Here is a 21,203-nt window from a genome sequence, read left to right on the forward strand (position 1 = left end):
GAACAATTCTTTAACATTTCTCTACTCACTTTTAAATACTTTGAAATGTATAAAAACCTTAACATTAACTTCTGATTTGTTTTTAATACGAGCTCCGGTGACAGACCTGTCGATCTGCTCGTGTGTGTGAGGCGGCAACTTTAAACAGAAGACAAAGAAACGATTAGTTCATAACGATCATAGTTCCAGTTGGACTTTAATGCCTCAGCACAAAACAACAACCAAAAGACAAATGAGAGACAAATAAATAATCTTAAGTAAAAAGCAGGAAGCTTGAAACTGAGCAGTCGTCTGAAGACACGGATCAGAAACCATGAGGATCGACTTCCTGATAGATAAACACCTCAGCCGTGACTTTGGTTTCCACCACGTCTGGAACCTGCTTCTCTTTTTGGTCTTTTGCTTCTCAAAGAAAAACTGCTTCAGCAACAAATGAGACGATGACACAGAAATTTTTCCGTTTTAGTTTTTTCATCTTTAGGTCGTCTCCTCTTTCCTGCATCTTATTAATAACTAATACTTCATCCACCTCCTCTCTGTCTCTTATCTTTCCATCCATCTCCCGTCTATAAGCAAATTTAAATGTAAACCAGAAACTTTGGATTTTCTGACTTCTGATGGAACCAGGCAAACAGCTCCCCCTGCCTGCAGTCTTCTGTACTACAAGACGATCAATACGTCCAGGTTCTGTTCCATCTCGTCTGAATTCAAAATGTTCTTTAAAAATTACACTCTGACCCGGGTTTATTCATCAGGAAAGAAAAAGATGCTAATACTTTTCATTGGCTTTACTCATGAGGCTTTGAAGTGACGCAGTAGAGCAGCAGGAGGAGCGAGCAGGAGGCGGCAGGAGGAGCTAGCAGGAGGTGCAAGGAGGAGGCGGCCATTAACAAGGGCACTTTTTTACTGTCGGTTACCAGGCACCATGTTAACGTTATGATTAACCCCCCCGCACATGATTAAACATCTGCTTCTCAATAACTCAGGCACTGAAGCTCATCCGTCCACTTTCACCAGAACAATTACAGATACAAAGTTTAAAAGATGAAAAATTAAAATAAAAGAAAGAGCATCGTGTATAAAAACCCTCAAATTTCTCAGGTGCAGTTTATTCCACTTCTGCTTTGCGAGGTCGCTATAGAAAATATCTCTCGCTATATAAACAGGTGATGTTTCTGTACAAGCGTTTGTCCACACAGCGCGGGGCGTGTTGTGTGTGTGTGTGTGCGTCGGCACTGAGGCAGGTGTGTGTGTTACTGACAGACCCGGCAGCCGTCAGTCGTCCACGAACGTCAGGCGGCCCGGGCCCTCGTTCTTCATCCAGCGGCGATACCTCTTCATCCTCGGGTCTGTCGCCATCTTCACCTTCATCTCCTCCTCCTGGTCCTTCCTGTGCAGCTGGAGGAGACACACCGGTCACAGAGCATCCAGAGGAAACGTGCAGAGAGGAGAAGAAAGAAGGAATTCAAAGTCACGAACCTCGTAGTTCTCCTTGATCCAGAGCCGCTTCTCCATGAAGGTCTGACTGGTGTTCTCATCCAGGCTGTCGAACTGGGACTGGGACATCTTCATGTGTCTCCTGGGAGTGAAAGCAGAGCGAGCTGTGAGACGACCCGTCACCGAGGGGACGCGACCACCTGAACCTCTCTAATGGGCACTGACCTGATCAGGTAGAGCTTCTCCTCCTCGCCGTACTCCTCCCTGCAGATGGTGAAGCGGTAGACCCAGGAGGCGTACCAGGTCAGGTAGGTGGTCAGGTAGTAGGGGAAGAGCACGATCTGACACAGCAGGATGTCCGACAGGTTGGGCTTCTGGTAGCCCCCCTTGATGTCGATCTTGGTTTTGATGATGTCCCGGATCACCTCCTCCTCCTGCTCGCGGATCTCCTCCTTGGAGCGGCGGTTCTTGCCCTTCTCCTTGGTGCGGTTGAGGAGGCCCTGCTGCCGGGCGATCTCCGTGGCCTGGATCCGGTACTTGGGCACCGTCACCAGGTAGTTGATGGCCTCGTTGTAGCTGCTGTGCCAGCTGTAGAACTGCAGGAGAGACGGAGGCTGGTCACCTGACGGGTTCACGACTGGGACACGAGTCTACGTCTTCACCCTGAGACACGTCCACTCGATGTGTCTGAGGGTGAAGCTCTGAGCCCTGGTCCTACCTGGAAGATGGAGATGGCACAGATGGTGACCAGGATGACGATCCTGACGTCCACCTTGGGGGTGAGCTGCCGACGGTAGTAGGTGTAGTAGTGCTGGTAATACTCCTCAGGGTGGTCCAGCATGTAGTCGTAGTCCCGCCGAGTCTCTTCATCCTGCACACACACACAGACACACACACAGACACACACACAAACACACACACATACAAAGACACACACATGGAAATGAACACTTTAATCTCTTGGCTTTGCTGTTTCCACATTTGAAAATGAATGAGATTTATGACTTTATGATTTAATATTCCACTATGTGTGAATTGAGTGGCAGGTTATTGGCTCTATTGCTTTTATCTGTAAAACACTTTGAGTTACATTGTTTAAGAAACGTTGAAAGATCAATTGATTGATTGATTGATTGATTAGAGAGAGATTATAAAATGCAAACATTAGAATACCCTTAGTTAATAATGAATGATTATTTCATACAGAAAACTGCTTGTACGTAACTATACTGGTAAGTATCACCTGTACCACAGCATATGAGTCACTGGTCCAGTTATGACACGAACACGTTTCATTAGTTCATTCATGTTTAACATCAGAGTTTCAGAGATTCAACAGAGAAACAAGATGTTATAAACATGAAGGAAACTTTCCTGTTATATGAATTTCACCGGATGTAAAGAATCTGAAGATCAAACTTCTCAGTTTCACAGTTTGATCTTATTTCTGTTCTGGATCATGAACATGAACAAGTGGAACTTTCTCTCCGACCTTTAACGTCTCGTAGGCGGTCACGATGAGCAGGAACCTCCGCTGAGCGGACTCCTTGGTCTCGCCCTCCAGGCCCGGCTCCTCCACCCTGAACCGGTCCGGGTGGTACCGGCGGGCCAGCTGCCGGTACGCCCGGGCGATCTCCAGCTTGGCGGCCTCCCGGGAGACGCCGAGCACATCGTAGCAGTCCTCGGTGCCGCAGTAGAGCCCCTCCACCAGGCCCGCGGCCCCGGGCAGCGAACACACGGACAACAGCAGCACCGCCAGCCGCCACCAGCACCGCGCGGTCCGGGGAGAACCGGGGAACCCGCCGCCGAGCCTCGGCTCCGGGGAAGCAGCCATGTCTGTCCGCCAGGCGGCCCTGTCGCACACTGATGTCTCCGGCTCGAAAAGATGACGTGTCATCGAAGATCGTAGAGGAACAGAGATGAGGAGGCTCAGAGGGTTTTTCTCCACCGAACCACGTGCTCCTGCTTTATTTCTTATTCTCTTCTCGGTTTGTTGAAGAGAATATTTAATGACATCATAAAATATTATAATGAAACAAGAGGCAGCTAGAGAGTGACAACATACTTATTATATCGATCTGTTGATAGAGTGATACACTCCCGAGTGAGGCCTCTGTCTTACATTTACAATCTTTGAAACCGAGACAGGATGATGACGTGCCACATAGACAGCTCCTCCGTTCCGCCCCCTGGTGGTTGATTAAAGACCTGACACAGAGTCAGAGGCTCCAGCCAATAGAAACATCCCGTTAGCTAAACAAGGAGCCAGGCTCTGATGGAGCCTGAGAAAACTCCTGCTCACACACAAACACACACAAACACACACACACACTGACACACACACACACACACACACACACACACACACACACACACACACACACACACACACACACTCTGAGCATGTGCAGTATGTGAAAGTGAATCATAAACAGAACAGGAAAGATTATTTGTTTTTTATAGTATTTATTGATCAATTTAACAAAATGTCTGATAGTTTTCTCGTGACAGTGTGACTCAACGTTTCATATGAAATTCAGATAAACAGAAATCGTTCTCACAGATTGATTATTAAATCACAAACAGAGAGGAAACAAATCCGATCTGTTAACTCAACAGCGACCTGACGAGAGTTCATGTGATCATGTCTGACTTTATAATCTGCATCGCTGACCAATCAACAGAGAGCTCACACGTCAGCTGACATCCAAAAGTTATGACTGAGCAGGTTGAGAAGGAGGAAGTATAAGAATAAATACAAAGACTGAACTAAGATGAGAGATAACGTGTGTCTCTGGTGGTGAGGAGATGATGAGTGGATTAACATGTTTGTATGATTCCTTGGTCACGTGCACGTTCAGGCCGTGCACTGATGAGCACGTGGAGCCGATCTAACTCAAGTGGCAGCTAACGTCTTCTTTCTTTGCGATCTTCGGGAAACGTTGTTTGTAGTTTGGAATCTTCTTGAGGAGCTTGATGACCTGCTTGTTGTCCTGGAGCTTGTTGTTGAACGCGTGAAAACCCAAACTGCACAATTCAGCGAGTCCCTTGAGGTCTGGATGTGTGTGGACGTGACTGAACAGGTCTCCCTTCAGGTCGTCTCTGTGGGTCAGCAGCAGGATGGTTTCCTCCCTGATCCTCCAGCCCAGCTTCTCCTCCAGCTTAGGTAAGATCCCTCTCTCTCCGTCGGTGAAGCGGCCCAGCTGCACCACCAGCAGCACCACACCCCGCCCTGGCTGACAGTACCTCCTACACTCCTCTAGGTGGGCCTCAGGGTTCCTGAGGTCCTCGCTGAAGAAGTCCGGAGTGTCCACCAGTCTCACGGGGACCCCGAACGGCTTGTTCATGACTCTGACGTCACAGTTGTTGGTGACGGGGATGGAGCTCGCCTCGGATCTAAATGGCATTATGTCCTGCTTGGACCCTCCAGTATTCAGGATGGTGTTTGCAGATGAACTCTTTCCGGTCCCAGTTAGTCCCAGTAGAACGATGTTAAAGATGGTGTCCGGGATTGGGAGGACACTGGGACCTGAAGACACAGTCCAGCAAACGTGTCAGTATTTATCTGAAGTAAGTAAGATTAGCTCAGTACGGCAAAGTAATAGAGCCAAAATAGAGATTTTGAGAAAATAAACTTAAATTTCCTCTACAATAAAGTCAAGTAAATATGTAATAACATTTTGAATCATAATTTAATTGTATTTATAATATTAATAGAAATATAGTCTTAATTTTACCAAAGTAAAGACGTCGCTCTTTGTGAAGTTATTAAGTCATAATTTTAAGAGAAAAAACTAAATTACCAATCATTTTTCCATTAAGACATTTATATATTATATATATATATAGTTTGACATTTTTCATATTAAATCATGATTTCTTCTCCTAATTTCGTTTTAAATAAACTACAACTTTATTCTCCTGATATCACAACGTTATTCCCGAACTCTCAACATCATTTTTCTTCCATATGGTTCTAATACTGCGTCATAGCAAAGATCTGATTAAACTCTTGTGTACATATTGTATTTTGTTGTGTTACATACTTATTGGAGCTGCTGTAGCAAAGTTATGCTTCAATGTGGCCGGACCGGTTTCATCAGCATCTGTGAAGATGAAACATTCAAACTTCACTGAGGAACTTTCCTTCATTCCTGGTTCTTTGAAACAACACACACATTCATACTTATTAAACCTCGGCCTCACCTCCACTCCCACAGTTGTTGTTGGCTCTGAAACAAATGTCATAATTATTGGAAACAGATCAATAGATGAGAGCCACAGAGAAAAGTCCCATCCTGCTTTTCAGGAAGTCTGATGCAGAACCTTCAGACCTCCTGAGGAACCAACCGAGCAGGAGGATGGGACCCTGTGGTCTCTACACACAGTGAACAAGCAGAACCAACTCGTATTGTTGTGATTAAGATTCTACCTTCTCTTCTCAATGGCTGCCTTTCTTCGTAACACAACATCTTGGCTGTAGTCTTTGTACTGGTACACGAATGGGTGACCCCTCGGACACCAGTCCCTGCACTGAGTGGGCAGATGGTCGGGGACCACGAGCAGAACGTTGAATATCTCCTTCAGGTGAGCGAGTGCCTGTAAACGTTCGAGGTCTGGAAACATGACGACCAAGTGCTTCGTGATCTGTTCTCCGAAGACGTCCTGAAGTTTAGAGATTTGACCAACGACCTCTTCCTCTCGGGCGTTTTCAGGATCTAGGACCAGTATGAACAGATCGAGGCCCGGTTGGGAAAGAGCCATGAAGTCAATGATCCGCTGATCCGGGTTCGGACATTCTGCATCGAAGAAGTCCGGAGTGTTGATGACCCTGGCTGAGATGTTCTCTCTCACCACCAGGGGGTCGGACTCTGAGGTAAAGTAGCCCTGATCGTTGAGGATCAAATTTCCAATGACGTTCTTGATCTGAATTTTCTTTCCAAGCAGAGCGATGGTTAACTTCTCAGGATAGGCTGTGGGGAGAAGAAGCACTGATGGGTTCCAGGAGGAGGTTATTATTAATACTGATGCACTGATGACGTCATTTACACCCCATCTCCCCCCCCCGTACATGCACTCAACCAATCGAGCTGTCAATCATGACATCAAGACAATTAGAACACAAATTAATCAATACAAGTGGCTGCTCTCCGTTTACATGGTTGATAGAGAATTAACAGCGTTCAACAAAGTTAAAGCAAAGATGAGTTACAACACAATCAAATAACAAAGATGTCAGTAGGATGTCACATGGATAATATCAAGTGATGTAATACTGTTCATTTAGTTCAGTGTGTTGTCGTGTTGTGTTTGGCAGCAGGTTGCGAGCCGAGCGCTCACAGGTGAAACTTCCCTGAAACGTGTTGCGCTCCACTGCAACAGTTGTAACCTGCCCTGCTGAGAAGTTGTGTAACCACGGTCCAGAGTGACTCTCCTGCTGCAGTGCACTGATTTAAAACTTGTGAAAAGAAAAAGCAATACTGACGAGAGTTAAGAGGAAGAAAATAAACTGCAGAAGTTTTCCATTCACATCAAATCCATGTGTCAGATCCACTCAAACAGATGAAATTGAAAGACACTGATCATTTCATTGTAATTTCCCCGATTTACTTTGTGCTCACCAACAAGAGAAGAAGAAAAGATGTCACTTACCCGGCGGAGGAGCTCTGTTGTGTTGCATTTTAGCAGCTGAGATGAGAACAGGCAGCAGGAAGGTTTAACCAGCATTGTTTGAAGTCTGTGGTAGAACGTAGAACGTGGTATAGAGCCGGTTCCTCCCAGTGGGCAGGGCCACTTCACACAGAGCCCATGGTGAGCTGTCTTGTTGCTCATTGAAGGTTGAGATATGGGTCTCCGGTTGTCGATCCCTGCAGGTGAGGTTTTCAACATTCCTCGTTTTCAGCTTCTTCCAGCTTTACGATGCTCTCAGTTATATATTTTTTTATTCTGCCAGAAACATTTGTTCTCGAGTGATTCCCACAGGACCGTGTGTTTGTCTGTTGCAGGCCCTGACCTCAGGATGGTGATGATTGGGAAAACTGGAGTTGGTAAAAGTGCCGTGGGTAACACCATCGTGGGCAGGGAGGTATTTTTGTCTTGTGCGAGTGCTCAGTCTGTGACGGAGACCTGCGCCAAGGAACGAGCCAGAGGGGTCAGAAAGATCCACGTGGTGGACACGCCCGGGATCCTGGACACGTCTAAATCTGCAGAGAGCATCAAGAAAGAAATCGTTAAATGCATCAAGGTGTCCTCTCCCGGGCCTCACGTCTTCCTGCTGGTTATGCAGATCGGCAGGTTCACCAAAGAAGAAGAAAACTGCGTGGAGGCCCTGGAGCAGATCTTCGGCCCCGAGGCGTCCGGGTACATGCTGGTTCTGTTCACGCGAGGCGACGAGCTGCAGGGAAGAAGCATCCAGGAGTACGTGCAGACCGGACATCCCAAACTCCGAGCGCTTATAAACCGATGTGGGAACAGGTACCACGTCTTCAACAACAAGATAAGAATCAACAAAACCCAGGTGGTGGAGCTGCTCAGGAAGGTGGATGACATGGTGGCAGCGAACGGGGGCTTGTACTTCAGTGACGACATGTATGAGGAGGTGAAGCAGTGGCAGCAGCAGCAGGAGGAGAACAAAGTCGCAGCGGCCCAGGAGGTTCAGAACTTCTCCTTCATGGCCGAGCTGATGCAGAGGGTCCTTCTGTTCCAGGCCATACTAGCTGCTCAGGAGAACAACCCCAACAACCTGACCCAGCCCAGCTTCTCCCTCAACGTGAGGCCTCCGATGTGACGGCAGCTTCTCCTCATCCGACAGAGAACGGCTGCAAACTTTACAACTGAACGTTTTGTGCAACCAGAGCCAAACATCTGCCCAAGTTCATGAATGTAACGTTTCTCTGAGGAGCAGTTCACAGCTCCTGCTCTTCTTGACTTGTCCTTGAATGACGGTAGCACTGTATGTTGTATGTTTCATGTGTTTGACGTGTTTATCTGTCACACTGTTTTGGCTTTGTTGCCTCTGCAGGTAAATAAAAGCAGTGTCTCGTTCCCTGAGTGTCTTTTTCCATCTGAGCTGCACGACACAGTTTTTCCCAGATAACGACACCGATGTTATTTAACGTCTTCTTCCTCTTACTGGCATCCTGGTCAGACTGGTTCTTCAGTTGCTTTATCAGAAATGTCATCAAGGTCGAGCCTGTCATCATTTCTGCCTCCGAGCAATTAAAAGAAAAAAAAAGTCTGGAGAGTGAACCTGTCACAAGCTCTGAGACAACGTGTTGTGTTTCCATTGTTCACTTCTTTATTCAGATGAAGCTGTGGAGCGTGACCTGTTGATGCTTCTGACAATAAACTTCTGTTTATGAAACAGCGTCTGAATTCTTACAGCAGATGAAAACTAGAAGGAAACTTGACCTCAGAGACGTCAGTGGGTTCGAAGACGTTTTTAAGATGCCTGAGATGTGAGGAAGTGCCAAGTCGGGAGCAGCTCAGGTTCTTTGAGACTCTTGGTGGAATCTAATCTCTGATTCAAAATACCTGTCGCCAGCCACAGGAATGTGACACAGACGTGAACCTGTCTGTAAGAAAAGGATCCGTCTTGCTTTTCAGTGACTCATCAATTTAAAAAGGCTGATTAGAAAACTCCTCCCTCTTTCATCACTGTGAGTTAAAGCAGACGAACTTGGTCACAGAGGAAAAGACTGAATTCACCAAAATGACAAACGTGTTGATTTCCAGCTTCAGTGTTTTGTTTACTTTCTCTTTCCTCGCCTGCAGAGCACGAGGACGTTTTTCTCCTGGAGCCACGAACCATCACATTCTGGAAATTCAGAAGCTTTTCTGACAAGTGCATGAAGAACCTGTCGGGCGACTGTTTACTGCAACAGGAGGAGGTTTTAAAATAATGATTCTGAGTCAGCCTCTGGGAACATTCTTGATTTGAAGTGAGGAGAGGTTCCTGTAAATGACAGAACTGAACACGATGCCAACAGACCTGAAAAACACAACTCAGAGATCCGAATGAAGACAGAAAATGTATTTGATTGTAAAATATAAAATAAATGTCATTCTCAAATTGATACAAATCCACCAGAGATGTGATTTAAATAATTCTTTGGTATTTTTGTTGCTCTACATCACTTGTTGTTATCAGGAAGATGAAAAGTTAATAATTGAGCCACATGTTTCTTTCTGTGACTTTTGGATGAGTTTAGTTATTTTACCTTCGCTAAGGACATTGTGCGTTGTTTGTTTGCAGCGTTACACAAAAACTACTCAAGCCATTTCCTCATAGACTTCTATAGAAACAACCGATAGAGTCGCCCTCTGCTGGTCATTACACAGAAGACCGGTGATATTTCCATGTCGGCTTCACTTTCCCTCACCCAGAGTCTGTGTCTAACTCGTCAACTGTGCAATAACAATAACATAATAATAACAATAATAACAATAATAATAATGAACTGGATTAAAACCGCTGAGGGACACTACTTGTCGAGTGCTGGGTCCCTTGTGCGACGCAGCAGCTCATGTTTCTGTGATAATGAACAATCTGTACATGTTGTTTTCAAACTGTGACAAACTGAACGTTTACCCACGTGTTTCCTGACTCATCACCAGTTTGTGTGCTTCCAGGTTGTAAACACGTTGTGTGTTTGTGTTGGTTTTATGTTGTGGGGTCCAGTGATCGTGTCACACATGAGAAAAGAGAACATGATGCACACAAACTATTTTTACGGTCACCATATGTTGTCGGTCTGTCCGTCGATCGCAGTCACGTGTGCAGATCGTTTTTCATTCCATTTCTTTAAGGAAGTTAATGACTCACAAACAGTTTCTCTAAAGAGGCTGAGAAGAAGACGATAGATCTGAATTTAAAATTGTATAACAGCATTTTGTCATCATCTCATTTTTAGTTAAGTTGTCGTTAAGTCTTAGTTGGTGTGTTGTCATGTATGCCGTCATGTTACTGGCCCCGGCTGCATGTGTCACTCATTCGTGTCCTACTGTTCACGCAGCTGACATTCCCAGCATGCAGTTCTGCACAGCTCTCTGTACACACACAGCAGACAGAGGGGGTGAGGCGGATGTTTGTTTAAACCTCAAATTAGACAAAACATGAGACGATCAAATTCAGGAGGAAGAGCAGCTGTGACACCGAGTCAACTCAAACCTCCTGTAGGAAATAATTCAGTGATGACGCCTTCGGAGGAAATTATATATTTGAAACAGTGAAGAAAGTTTCTCTGTGGAACATTTGAAACAACACGTTTTTATCTGACCCAGAGTCAGAGGGAGAGCAGAGGTTTGACCTGGATTCTCAAAGTGGGTACAGACCCTGGATCTGGAGCAGAACTGAATACTGAACATTCAGTTCCCACAGACTCAATGTAAAGATGGCCGACGCATCTCCAGCTCCTAAAGACCTCGATGCTCACGCTGCCGGCGAGTGATCAGGAGCCGCAGCGTTGAGGTCGTGCTCGACCAATCACAAGCCAGTCTCAGCTGTCAATCGTGATGTTTCACCTGTTTTAATATCATCTAATAACCAATTAAAACAGAATGTGATAAGAACCACCTGAAACCATCTTGGAGGAACATTTAATATCTACTCATATTGTTGAGTTTGGTCCACCACCCATATACTAACATGGAGGAGGGGAGTTAGGGTTAGCCCTAGCCCCCAGGGGGCGATCAAGGAGAGGCGGTGGACTAGAGGCAGAAACTTGGACTATGGGCAGAAAAGGTCTCTGGTTCGACTCCCCGGAGAAACAACAAAAGAAGAACCTGGATTGATCTGTCCAAAAATCCAAGAGGATTCTCCCTACCCTGTCTAGTGCCCCTGAGCAAGGCACCTTACCCCCCCAACATCTGATCCTCGGGCGCCGTACATGGTTGCTCACTGCTCTGTGTGTCCTGCACCAGATGGGTCAAAAGTAGAGGTTACATTTCCCTCCTTGCATGAGTGTGTCTGTGCATGTGTTTGGGACAAATAAATGCATCTTAATCTTAATCAAGAGGCTTTGGCTTCACTGTTGGGAGCCGTCATGTCATCCATTGGATTTACAGTTCATGGTTCCCAGTGCATTTATAAATCACTGTTTGAGTCTCTCACCTCTATGTGCTGCTGTCTTTAGACATTAATTCAGTTTCTAAAACACAGTTTCAGGGACTTTCAGTTCAGAGATTAAAAATCAAAGCTTGTTTCTTACAGTCATATGTTTTAAATGCTGGTCTGAAGCTCTGGGGTCGCTGGCAACGATAATGTTACAGCATGTACAGAATGTGTAGGAGTGTGTTATATATATATATGCAGCCCCCCCCCAACCTATAGCATGTTAAAGCCACTCGGAGCTGTCGTACATAAGAGCTGAAGCGTCTGCAGCGTCTCCACATTCACCATCCAGACCATAAGGTGCATCAGAGACTCATTTCCCTATCTGCACCCAAATGGAGCATCTGAACATATCTTGATGTTATATAATGAATGTTTTTTATTGTAGTAAAACTCCTTTTCTCTGTGTTGACAGGTGGTTTGAAGCCGTGTGACGATGTCGACTGAGAGGAACCTCGAGGTGGTCGCCTGCGACGCCTCCATCATGAAGAGCGTGTGGGAGATCCGAGCTCGAGAGCAGGACCAGAGGAAGCAGCAGGAGCAGGAGCGGAGAGAGAAGAGCGCCCTGTCCTCGTAAGACTGATCGTCTGTCTGTGTGCACCACGTCTCACTCAGAACTCCTTTTTAATTTATTGGATGGAGGAAGTAGTAGAGTGTTCGGAAATGTGTGAGGAGAGTTTGATATTTTTGATAAACATTTATTCAAGTTTTCGATTCATCTAATATCTTATATTTACATTTATCATGACACCATCTTCAAACTGACCTGATGAACTCAGGTCTTTCTCTAAGGACTCTGTCCTGCAGAGACAAACACAAACTGACTTGTAACTTATTACACTTCACATTAACTGTTTCTATAATATTCTCTTATGATCCATTTCAAGAGTCGGATGCACAAAAACAACATCTACTAAATAAATCAACAGACTGATTTTGAGTTCAGATGAATGTGTTGACTGTTGACTGGTACTTTCCATCAGTAGCTGCTGGGTGTGGTTGTTTTAAGAGACAGGTTGAAGGAAGTGATGCGTTCGCCAGCTTCTGCAGCGACAGGTGATTAACGACTGATGGACTCAGATATAATACAGGGAACATTTTATTCTGCTGACATATTAGATCAATGCTTTGAGGAATGTTGGAAATGAAAGAACTCTGATGAGTCCACACCCTGAAACCAGAAAATGAAAACCTGAACAGTGACACAGGTTTGATTCCCTTCTGGAGTTCTAACTACTCCATATTTTAAAGCAACACTATGTAACTTCACTAAGCAGCAGCGCCCTCTGCTGTTGATTCATTCTGTCGGACTCCGTTTCCGAGGGATAAAGTTTTTTTACGTAGAGAAAAAGTCTATGAATGTGTTTGTATATATATAGATACTACATATATTTTAAAGTTGCTATTTATAGGGACAGAATTAAAGGTTTCTCATGTTGGACACCCGACAGTTTCCAACCACTGTCCCCAGTAGGCGGTTCAATCTTGTACCAGTTCCTTCTTCTTATCTTGGTTAAATATAAGTCATTACCAGTGACACAATCATTTTTACTTCCAAGGAACATAACTGTGCATTCCTCAGGTTTTAAATATCCGGGAACCCCCTCCAGTATGACATGTATACAGTATGTTCCCCTTTGTGGCACGCACTTGACATCATATTTTTTAAACCCTGTTATGATGCACGACTCTAAGTATAAACAGTATAGCTGCCCCCTCACCTCTGAACCACAGGGTATTAATACACCGTACATGCTGTAACCCAGCAGATGTATTACATAACCCAGCAGGATGAAGATTGAGGGTGTGACCGGATCCTGAAAGCTGAGACTGACCAACAGATCTCCCTCTGGTAGCAGCCCAACCTGTAGGTGGTGGTGTGGCTCCATCAGCTTGGACTCACTTTCCCATCATACCTCATGTACTGTACCAATATTCATGTAGTGCTTTGACATGATATTCACTACAGCTGTTACATTTGAGCCACCATGAAATATTTACGGGAAGTCAATGTGAGATTAAGATCTTGAATCCTCCTATTGACTGAAGCTTTTTTTTTGTACGTTTGTTTCCACAGTATTAACGAGGAGTGGGCCGGTCGCTTGAGAGTCAGACAGGGAATCTCCAAACGGGTGGAAAGGAAAATCCAACCCGCTGACACTCCAATAGACAATGAGAGTTTCTGGAAGGGCAAGAAACCTGCGGCTCAGCCTCCGCTGCCCCGTGGTGCAGGGCCGGGATCCTTTGGTCGACCAGGAGCCCAGAGCAGGGGCTTCTCCTCTCAAACGCCAAGCCACAAGAACAAAAAGGGGCAGGACAAGAGCTTCAACAGGTTGCAGGCCCTCATGTTCATCAGCCAGACTCAACCTTCTTCCATGATGTGGGGAAAGTCATGGAAGTACAACAAATCTTTGCCACCACCAGCAGAGGTTCCATCCGACTGGGGTCAGTGCTGGATGTTGGCGACCCAGCAGCCTCACTCTGAAGAAGACCAGCCTCGGCCAAACGGGCCCAACATGAAGAACCCTCCCAGTCTTCATCTGTGGAACAAGCCCGACCACAGGCTGATGGAGACACAAGAGCTAGACGTGAGTCTTCCTGCTGAGAAGTGGCAGAGTTCCTGGAGGAAATCAAACCCAAACAATAAGAAAGATCCATCATCTGTGAATGAAGAGAATGTCAGCAGATACGGTTTCTTCACCATGTTGCTGGAGAGTCAGCACCACGACAAAACCCCGTGCTCGGAGTGGAGTGATTCATGGAGATCCACCAGGGCAGCGAGTCAGGAGGATCATCATCCAGATGAAGCTTTGATAAATGAGTCTGTTATGAACAAGCAAGATAAGAAATGTGAGGTAAGTTCCATGTGGGAGGAATGTTGGAGGATGTCCAACCTTCATGGCTGCAACAAATCTGAGCCTCAAAGTGAAAGCTCTCTCAGTCCAGAGTGGGAGAATTCATGGAGAGCCGCTACAGTTCCCAACAACAACCAGGATAACTCAGATCGCTCTCTCAGACCAGATGAAAATGATTCCTCCTCCATCCAGCAGAAACAGTTTTTCCTTCATAAAACCAGACTTGAGTCCAGTGAGCATAAGCACAAAGATCTGTACCTGCAGCTGTACAACGAATTGAACGCTCTCTCTGAGTGGAGCAAGTCATGGCAGGTGACGAAAAACAACTCACAACCCTGTGAAGAGATTGAGAAGGTTCTAAGGGCCCTGTCACCTAAGATGGAGACCACTCCGAAGACTCAGAAGATGGAGAAGTGTTCACCATCAGAGGAAGCTGACCCAAACTATGAACAACTGAAACATGACATCATACACCGGCCAAAGAGAGAATTCACCCAATCTCAGCTGCAGTCTCTGAGATCTGTGGAACATTTCTCATTTTCCTCAAACTGGATGGACTCCTGGAAAACACTGAAACACAGAATGAGGGAGGAAAGAAGAAGAACAAGGCCTGACCCCATGAGGCCTTTCAGGGAGTCAGAGGACAGAGACACGAGGTCCACTGCCTCAGAATGGAAAGACTCATGGAAATACCGATCTCAGCCTCTGCAACAGGAGCCTGAACTCTGGCAGGGAGGTTGGTCCACCATACCCCAAGTCCGAGTCGATCGGCTAAGGTACCAGCACCACTTTGAGCCTGTGGAGTTCCCTAAGAATGGACCAACTGCAGAGCATAGCTGGGGACAATCGTGGAGGTCCACAAGGCGCCAACCTCGGCAAGGTCATGCACAACCCAGCCAAGGAAGTTCAAGTGCAGCCTCCAACCTTCCCAGCAGTTCACAGGCTCAGATGAGGTCTCATGGGTCCAGTTCTGACTGGCAGGCGTCCTGGATGGTCTCAGACAGCCAGTTTCACCATGATACACCCTCACTCATCCAGTGGAGGGAGGCCTGGAGGTGTTCTGCCTTCCACACAGAGAACGGAACTGAGCAGAGTTCCACAGAGAACTGCGTGAATGAAAAGATGGAGATCCAACCCATGAAAGAGAAGATGTCCTTACAGATGGCTGAAGCTAAAATGAGCTGGACTTTAGACGACAAGATGTTCAGGGAAAGATACCCTGAGAAACAGTGGAGCGCATCATGGAGAGCTGAGTCACTTCTGAACCATCAAACCAGTTATCATCGATCTTCAGGACAACCTGGGAAAGGTCTGTGCAACACAACTCAGCAGCACCAAGCCACTGCTGGCGAGGACGGATCCAAGTGGGGAAGCTGCTTCAGACTGGCCAACCCGATGCCCCTCGTGGAGAAGCCTTGGTTGGAGTCCTCTCCCAACCCGTGTCACCACACAGTTCTGTGGTCAAGAGGAAATAATGCACAAAACAAGATCTACACTAACTTAAACAACAACCCTACGATGTACAGGCTGTGGAGAAGCTCCTATCTGCTGCTGCAGGAGCCCATCGCACAGATCAAACACAAAAGCAAGTCCGAGGAGCTCGTTGACCCGAGGGTGATCATAACGAAGAAGATCCAGACAAGAAGGCACTTGTTCTCCAATATGGAAAAAGAGAAACAATCGGAGAAGAAGTGCCCAGGAGGCCACCTCATCGGCAAAACCCAACCTCGTCCCAAGAAAGTCCCGGCTTCAGAAAAGAAAGTGAAGCCGGCGGCTGAGACCAAAGACAAGTTCTTTGAAGGCTGGGCAGAGTCCTGGAGGTCCCTGGACCTGCCCGGTGGTCTGAGAGAGCAGATGCCCATGAAGTCGCCCTCGGGTTGGGCCGAGTCGTGGAAGTTTCTCCTTCCCCTGTACCAGACCACGAGTGGCTCCAAGGCCAAGTAGAAGTCCTGGATGCTTCAGCTCAGATGAATCAACTGAGCATTTCTTTAAACTTCCTTTAACAGACCGAGCATGTCAATAAAGAACATTTTAACAGACCTTGTTTCTTCTTTTGCCAAATGCATTAATCACAAACTTGTCTCTGATTTATTGTACTCGAAGAGATTTCCTGAATTACTGAAATAATTTAATTCGATTCCATTTTATTAGTCAGGCAACAAATCATAATTCACATTGTCTCAAGATTCTTTACACCGAAGCTGAAACTGCAGTAAATCTGTGTGACGGCTCAGAACCTATGAAATCAAGATGAAGAGTCTGAACCAATGATGCTGGTAAACAACTATTTCTTCACCATCCTCACAGATGATAAATTAAGCCTGAAGGGTCAACGTGACTCATCACAATAAAGGGTCTGGATCTGGTGTCAACACTTCCTGGTTCCTTTGTGTTCTCTGAACTGAATTCTCCTTTGCTTCTGGTGTCTGGAGATGTTTGATGAGCCACAGGTGTTAGTGCGACTCAGTGAACCTTCTGGAACGTGGTGGAGCTGCTGCTGTTCTCTTCTCTGTGAGATCACCTGTAACAGGATCCTCAGGAAAGTGCCACCAGGCAGATCTCCACCAGGCTCCACTGCTATTTATACACCACGAGCTTTGGGTCAAACTCCAGGTCTGCTCTGAGACCATGTTGCTCAAATAAGACAACATGATTCTGAAGATTTGGAGAATGTAGCATAAGCGTTGATTTCATAACCTGTGAAATTGTACAATTATCACAGCGCCCCCTGCAGCCACATGTGGGGATTCATTCTGTTTGTCTCTGTGTCCGAGTGAGGACGTGGTTTTCATATGTGGAAAAAACAAAGTCTATCAAAGTGTCGTCCCACTGAACTGAATCACAACTGAACCCAGGATATTACCCATGATCCTCTGCTGCCTGAACCAGAAGAGCAGCTGCGGTAACAAATCCACCAAACTCTGTTCAGAATTATTCATATTTTAAAAGTCTCCTGCTGAATGTTGGAGCTAAACTCTGATGTCACTGATTAGATGAGAGGGAAAGATGTTTATTTGTCAATCAAATCATTTGACAACAAAGACAACAATTAAAACCCCATAAAGAGAAATACCCACTTTGGTGAGACAACGTGAATTTCACCATTTTGTTTAAATTGTGTGTCTGCGGATGTGACAAACACACAGCTGTGATTTAAAGGTGAAACAGCTCCTGGTGTTATTTGAACTGGGAGTGAGGCGGCTCCATGTGTTCACCTGAAACCTGAGAGATAACAAACCACCGATCAGAGGAGAGAAGTGGACTGAATATTAAAAACTCAGAACTCAAAAGTTCTTCACGCAATCGTTGATTCATTTTATATATGTAGAGGGGAAATGAAGTTTAAAAATAACTACAATCTTTATTTATGTAGCACTTTTTAAAAACTAATTTACAAAGTGTTTTACAAGATGAAATGATGACAGCAATTTAGAATCTGTGTAAATATGCAGCTTTTAATCAAAAGGAACAGAACAATATAAAATAAATTGAATAAGGGTCAGATTTATGTTATTGTATGAAATGAGTTTGGTGTAGAAGCTCATATCCTGATCTCAGGCAGGGCAGAGGGGTGTGTTGATTGGTCATGTGTCACAGTGAATGCACGTGACCTCATCACATGTTGCTTAGCGTGTGCGTCGGCTGAACGCTGCTGTAACCCTGAGCGACTGTCTCTGATGGACGCTTTACATGCTTCCCTCTGATTGGCTGAGGGTCGTTACACTAACATATGTCCCTGCTGAGTTTCATCTTGCAGATTGAGTCCGGTTCGCCGGCAGCGCTGCTCTCTGATTGGCTCAGACGTGTTTACAGCTTTTCCCGCTTGTTTTTGTTGTTGCACCTGTTGAATAAAGATCAACATTCATTTATTTCGTGTCACTTCGCTGCGTCTCCACATGGCCGCTGTCCTCGTGTGTGGCTTCACCCCCCACTCTAAATTTAGAGCTGCGGCTCTGGTTCTGTCAACGTATAATGTAAAAATAGCAAAGAGGGGAAACCTGCTCAGCACAGAGCAGATCTACAGAGCAGCCCGAGTGCACGCTGGTAAACACAGAGACAGACAGACAGACGTGGAGACAGGTGTAGAGATAGAGAGACACGTACTGTACCTCACCTTGACGTGTGCTGTGATTGGACACATAAGGGGGCGTGAACAGTGAGACAGACAAAGACATCAGGTAAGTCATTTTCTTTTATGATAGTTTGTGTTTGAGTGAAGCAGCGTGTGGATTCATTTACAGGACACCACTTCAACAGCAAGCGGATGACGATGAGATGAGCGTGTGGATTTGTTCTGTCTTCACCTTTTTAAAGAGCAAGTGTTTGATCTGAGCTGCAGAGCGACGCCAAACTGTGAGGTGACCACAGCCAGGGTCATGTGACTGATGAGGGCGGAGCCTAGACACCTGCACCCGTGAAGAACTGAGTCACAGTCGAGACAGATTCAAGTCTGAGACGTTTCCATCACACAGACAGTCACGTGATGTGTTTTTAAAATATAATAGAGAGGATTTCAGTCCTGATATCAAAGGGTTGGATATTTGTTGAAAGTTTTCCGTCTGTTGTCAAATGTTCTGACCTTTAAAATGAGTATAATACATTAGTATAAAACATATTTATTTTGTGCTGCAGCTCTGAATTCATCATGATGTTGTTTTAAAGACTTTCTCTCAGCGTCTCTGAGTCACAGCAGGAAACCGAGGAGTGAGTTAACGTCTCATCGTTTCCTCACATCGTCTTCACAGAGAAAACAGCTGTTGACTGTTCAAGACGTCTGACAAGTGGATTCTTCTCTAAATGAAATGAATCCACTTCAAAAATATCTTTGTTGTTGTTGTGACATCATGTTACATCTTTTCAGAAATGACTTGACAAACACAAAACCAAATCTGGAGAATCGCTCCGTCTGCAAGTCGACGTCTGACGTCTGAATGAGCAGAAATAGACTGGAGTGTGAAATTCTCATTTATATTTGCACATTCACGTCTGAGTCTGATCTCAGTTTTCTACATGTGTTTGGCAGCAGAGCTCAGAGATCACATGATACAGCTTTAATTCTGAATGTGATGTGAACAGTGATTATAAAGAGTCGGGATTATCATCATTTGTTCTAATGACCCTAATATCAGCTCTGATCATTTGCTCCTATGAAATGATAAATGATAAAACAGATACAGTGCCTTGCATAAGTATTCACCCCCCTTGGACTTTTTCCCATTATGTACTGTTACTAACTGGAATTCAAATAGACTTAAATAAACTTTTTCCCGTTTGATCAACAAAACATGCATAGTACTTTGGAGGTGCAAAATAAATGTTATTGTGACACAAACAATAATGAGAACAAAAAAGTTGACATCTGTTGGGTGCATAAGTATTCACCCCCCTGTGTCAATACTTGGTAGAACCCCCTTTCGCTGCAATTACAGCTGCAAGTCTTTTGGGGTATGTCTCTAGCAGCTTTGCACATCTAGAGATGGAAAGGTTTGTCCATTCTTCTTGGCAAAAAAGATGAAGCTCAGTCAGATTGGATGGAGACCGTCTGTGAACCGCAATCTTCAAGTCTTGCCATAGATTCTCTATTGGATTGAGGTCTGGGCTTTGACTGGGCCATTTTAAGACATTAACATTCTTTAATCCAAACCATTCCTTTGTAGCTCTGGCTGTATGTTTAGGGTCATTGTCCTGCTGGAAGATGAACCTCCGCCCCAGTCTCAAGTCTTTTGCAGACTGCATCAGATTTTCTTCAAGGATTTCCCTGTATTTGGCTCCATCCATCTTTCCCTCTATTCTGACCAGTTTCCCTGTACCTGCTGAAGAGAAGCATCCCCACAGCATGATGCTACCACCACCATGTTTCACTGTTGGGATGGTGTGCTCAGGGTGATGGGCAGTGTTGGGTTTTCGCCACACATAGCGTTTTGCATTGAGGCCAAAAAGTTCAATTTTGGTCTCATCTGACCAGAGCACCTTCTTCCACATGTTTGCTGTGTCTCCCACACGGCTTCTGGCAAACTCCAAACGGGATTTTTTTATGGATCCCTTTCAACAATGGCTTTCTTCTTGCCACTCTTCCATAAAGGCCAGATTTGTGGAGTAGACGACCAGTAGTTGTCCTGTGGACAGATTCTCCCACCTCAGCTGTGGATCTCTGCAACTCCTCCAGAGTAACCATGGGCCTCCTGGTTGCTTCTCTGATTAATTTTCTCCCTGTCCGACTCTTCAGTTTGGGTGGACGGCCTCCTCTTGGTAGGTTTGCGGTTGTGCCATATTCTTTCCATTTTCTTATGATGGATTTTATGGTGCTCAGAGAGATGTTCAAAGCTCTGGATATTTTTTTATAACCTAACCCTGCTTCATATTTCTCCACAACTTTATCCCTGACCTGTTTGGTGAGCTCCTTGGTCTTCATGATGCTGTTTGTTCAGTAATGATCTCCAACAAACTCTGAGTCCGTCACAGAACAGGTGTATTTATACTGAGATTAAATTGCAGACAGGTGGACCCTATTTACTAATTATGTGACTTGCAAATGTGACTTGTGAATGCAATTGGTCGCACCAGATCTTTGTTAGGGGTTTCACAGTAAAGGGGGTGAATACATATGCACTCAACACTTTTCAGATTTTTATTTGTAAATAATTGTGAAATCCATGTAATATTTCCCCCCACTTCCAAATGATGCACTATTTTGTGTTGGTCCATTACATAAACTCACGATGAAATACATTTTAATCTGTGGTTATACCATGACAAAATGTAGAAAAGTCCAAAGGGGGTGAATACTTATGCAAGGCACT

At 45.3% G+C, this 21,203-nt stretch overlaps 5 protein-coding genes across 6 annotated transcripts in view; 2 read left to right on the top strand and 3 right to left on the bottom strand.

Annotated features, from left to right (window-relative positions):
- Positions 1 to 177: 177 nt before the first annotated feature.
- dnajc25 (DnaJ (Hsp40) homolog, subfamily C, member 25) lies at positions 178 to 3,334 on the bottom strand. The gene is made up of 5 exons (XM_053410683.1): positions 2,930 to 3,334; positions 2,156 to 2,308; positions 1,663 to 2,033; positions 1,480 to 1,579; positions 178 to 1,398 (listed from the first exon to the last, which is right to left on the bottom strand). The coding sequence occupies exons 1-5, from the start codon at positions 3,332 to 3,334 to the stop codon at positions 1,276 to 1,278; spliced, it is 1,152 nt and encodes a 383-aa protein (XP_053266658.1). The 3' UTR covers positions 178 to 1,275.
- A 549-nt stretch (positions 3,335 to 3,883) lies between these two features.
- LOC128425260 (GTPase IMAP family member 5) lies at positions 3,884 to 5,258 on the bottom strand. Its single transcript, XM_053411794.1, has one exon. The coding sequence runs from the start codon at positions 4,842 to 4,844 to the stop codon at positions 4,329 to 4,331; it is 516 nt and encodes a 171-aa protein (XP_053267769.1). The 5' UTR covers positions 4,845 to 5,258; the 3' UTR covers positions 3,884 to 4,328.
- A 202-nt stretch (positions 5,259 to 5,460) lies between these two features.
- On the bottom strand, positions 5,461 to 7,249 carry LOC128425263 (uncharacterized). 2 transcript variants are annotated; one of them, XM_053411796.1, is made up of 4 exons: positions 7,090 to 7,249; positions 5,870 to 6,410; positions 5,644 to 5,669; positions 5,461 to 5,543 (listed from the first exon to the last, which is right to left on the bottom strand). In XM_053411796.1, exons 1-4 carry the CDS (start codon positions 7,115 to 7,117, stop codon positions 5,476 to 5,478), a joined length of 663 nt encoding a protein of 220 aa, XP_053267771.1. In that variant the 5' UTR covers positions 7,118 to 7,249; the 3' UTR covers positions 5,461 to 5,475. The 2 variants fall into 2 exon arrangements, with proteins under 2 accessions (XP_053267771.1, XP_053267772.1); XM_053411797.1 differs by lacking the exon at positions 5,644 to 5,669 and having other exon boundaries at positions 5,481 to 5,543.
- LOC128425262 (GTPase IMAP family member 7) lies at positions 7,154 to 8,481 on the top strand. Its single transcript, XM_053411795.1, has 2 exons — positions 7,154 to 7,310; positions 7,443 to 8,481. The coding sequence occupies exons 1-2, from the start codon at positions 7,283 to 7,285 to the stop codon at positions 8,222 to 8,224; spliced, it is 810 nt and encodes a 269-aa protein (XP_053267770.1). The 5' UTR covers positions 7,154 to 7,282; the 3' UTR covers positions 8,225 to 8,481.
- A 9,949-nt stretch (positions 8,482 to 18,430) lies between these two features.
- LOC128424491 (uncharacterized) overlaps positions 18,431 to 21,203 on the top strand; it is a 4,089-nt gene continuing 1,316 nt past the window's right edge. The window contains exon 1 of the mRNA XM_053410684.1: positions 18,431 to 18,581. The gene's annotated coding sequence lies outside the window, so the exon portion shown is untranslated. The remainder of the gene's footprint in view (positions 18,582 to 21,203) is intronic.

This window comes from Pleuronectes platessa, chromosome 19 (genome assembly GCF_947347685.1).
Source record: "Pleuronectes platessa chromosome 19, fPlePla1.1, whole genome shotgun sequence".
NCBI lineage: Eukaryota > Metazoa > Chordata > Actinopteri > Pleuronectiformes > Pleuronectidae > Pleuronectes > Pleuronectes platessa.

Excerpts from the sequence above, each read along its gene's own strand:
- LOC128425263 (XM_053411796.1), bottom strand. The coding sequence starts at position 7,117 with ATGCAACACAACAGAGCTCCTCCGCCGG. Across the intron at positions 6,411-7,089 it reads CAACAGAGCTCCTCCGCCGG|CCTATCCTGAGAAGTTAACC; the intron begins GTAAGTGACATC and ends TTCTCCCCACAG. Across the intron at positions 5,670-5,869 it reads GCAGCCATTGAGAAGAGAAG|AGCCAACAACAACTGTGGGA; the intron begins GTAGAATCTTAA and ends CATTTGTTTCAG.
- dnajc25 (XM_053410683.1), bottom strand. The coding sequence starts at position 3,334 with ATGACACGTCATCTTTTCGAGCCGGAGACATCAGTGTGCGACAGGGCC. Across the intron at positions 2,309-2,929 it reads CCGCCTACGAGACGTTAAAG|GATGAAGAGACTCGGCGGGA; the intron begins GTCGGAGAGAAA and ends GTGTGTGTGCAG. Across the intron at positions 1,399-1,479 it reads GGATCAAGGAGAACTACGAG|CTGCACAGGAAGGACCAGGA; the intron begins GTTCGTGACTTT and ends TGTCTCCTCCAG.
- LOC128425262 (XM_053411795.1), top strand. The coding sequence starts at position 7,283 with ATGGGTCTCCGGTTGTCGATCCCTGCAG. Across the intron at positions 7,311-7,442 it reads CCGGTTGTCGATCCCTGCAG|GCCCTGACCTCAGGATGGTG; the intron begins GTGAGGTTTTCA and ends TGTCTGTTGCAG.
- LOC128425260 (XM_053411794.1), bottom strand. The coding sequence starts at position 4,844 with ATGCCATTTAGATCCGAGGCGAGCTCCATCCCCGTCACCAACAACTGT.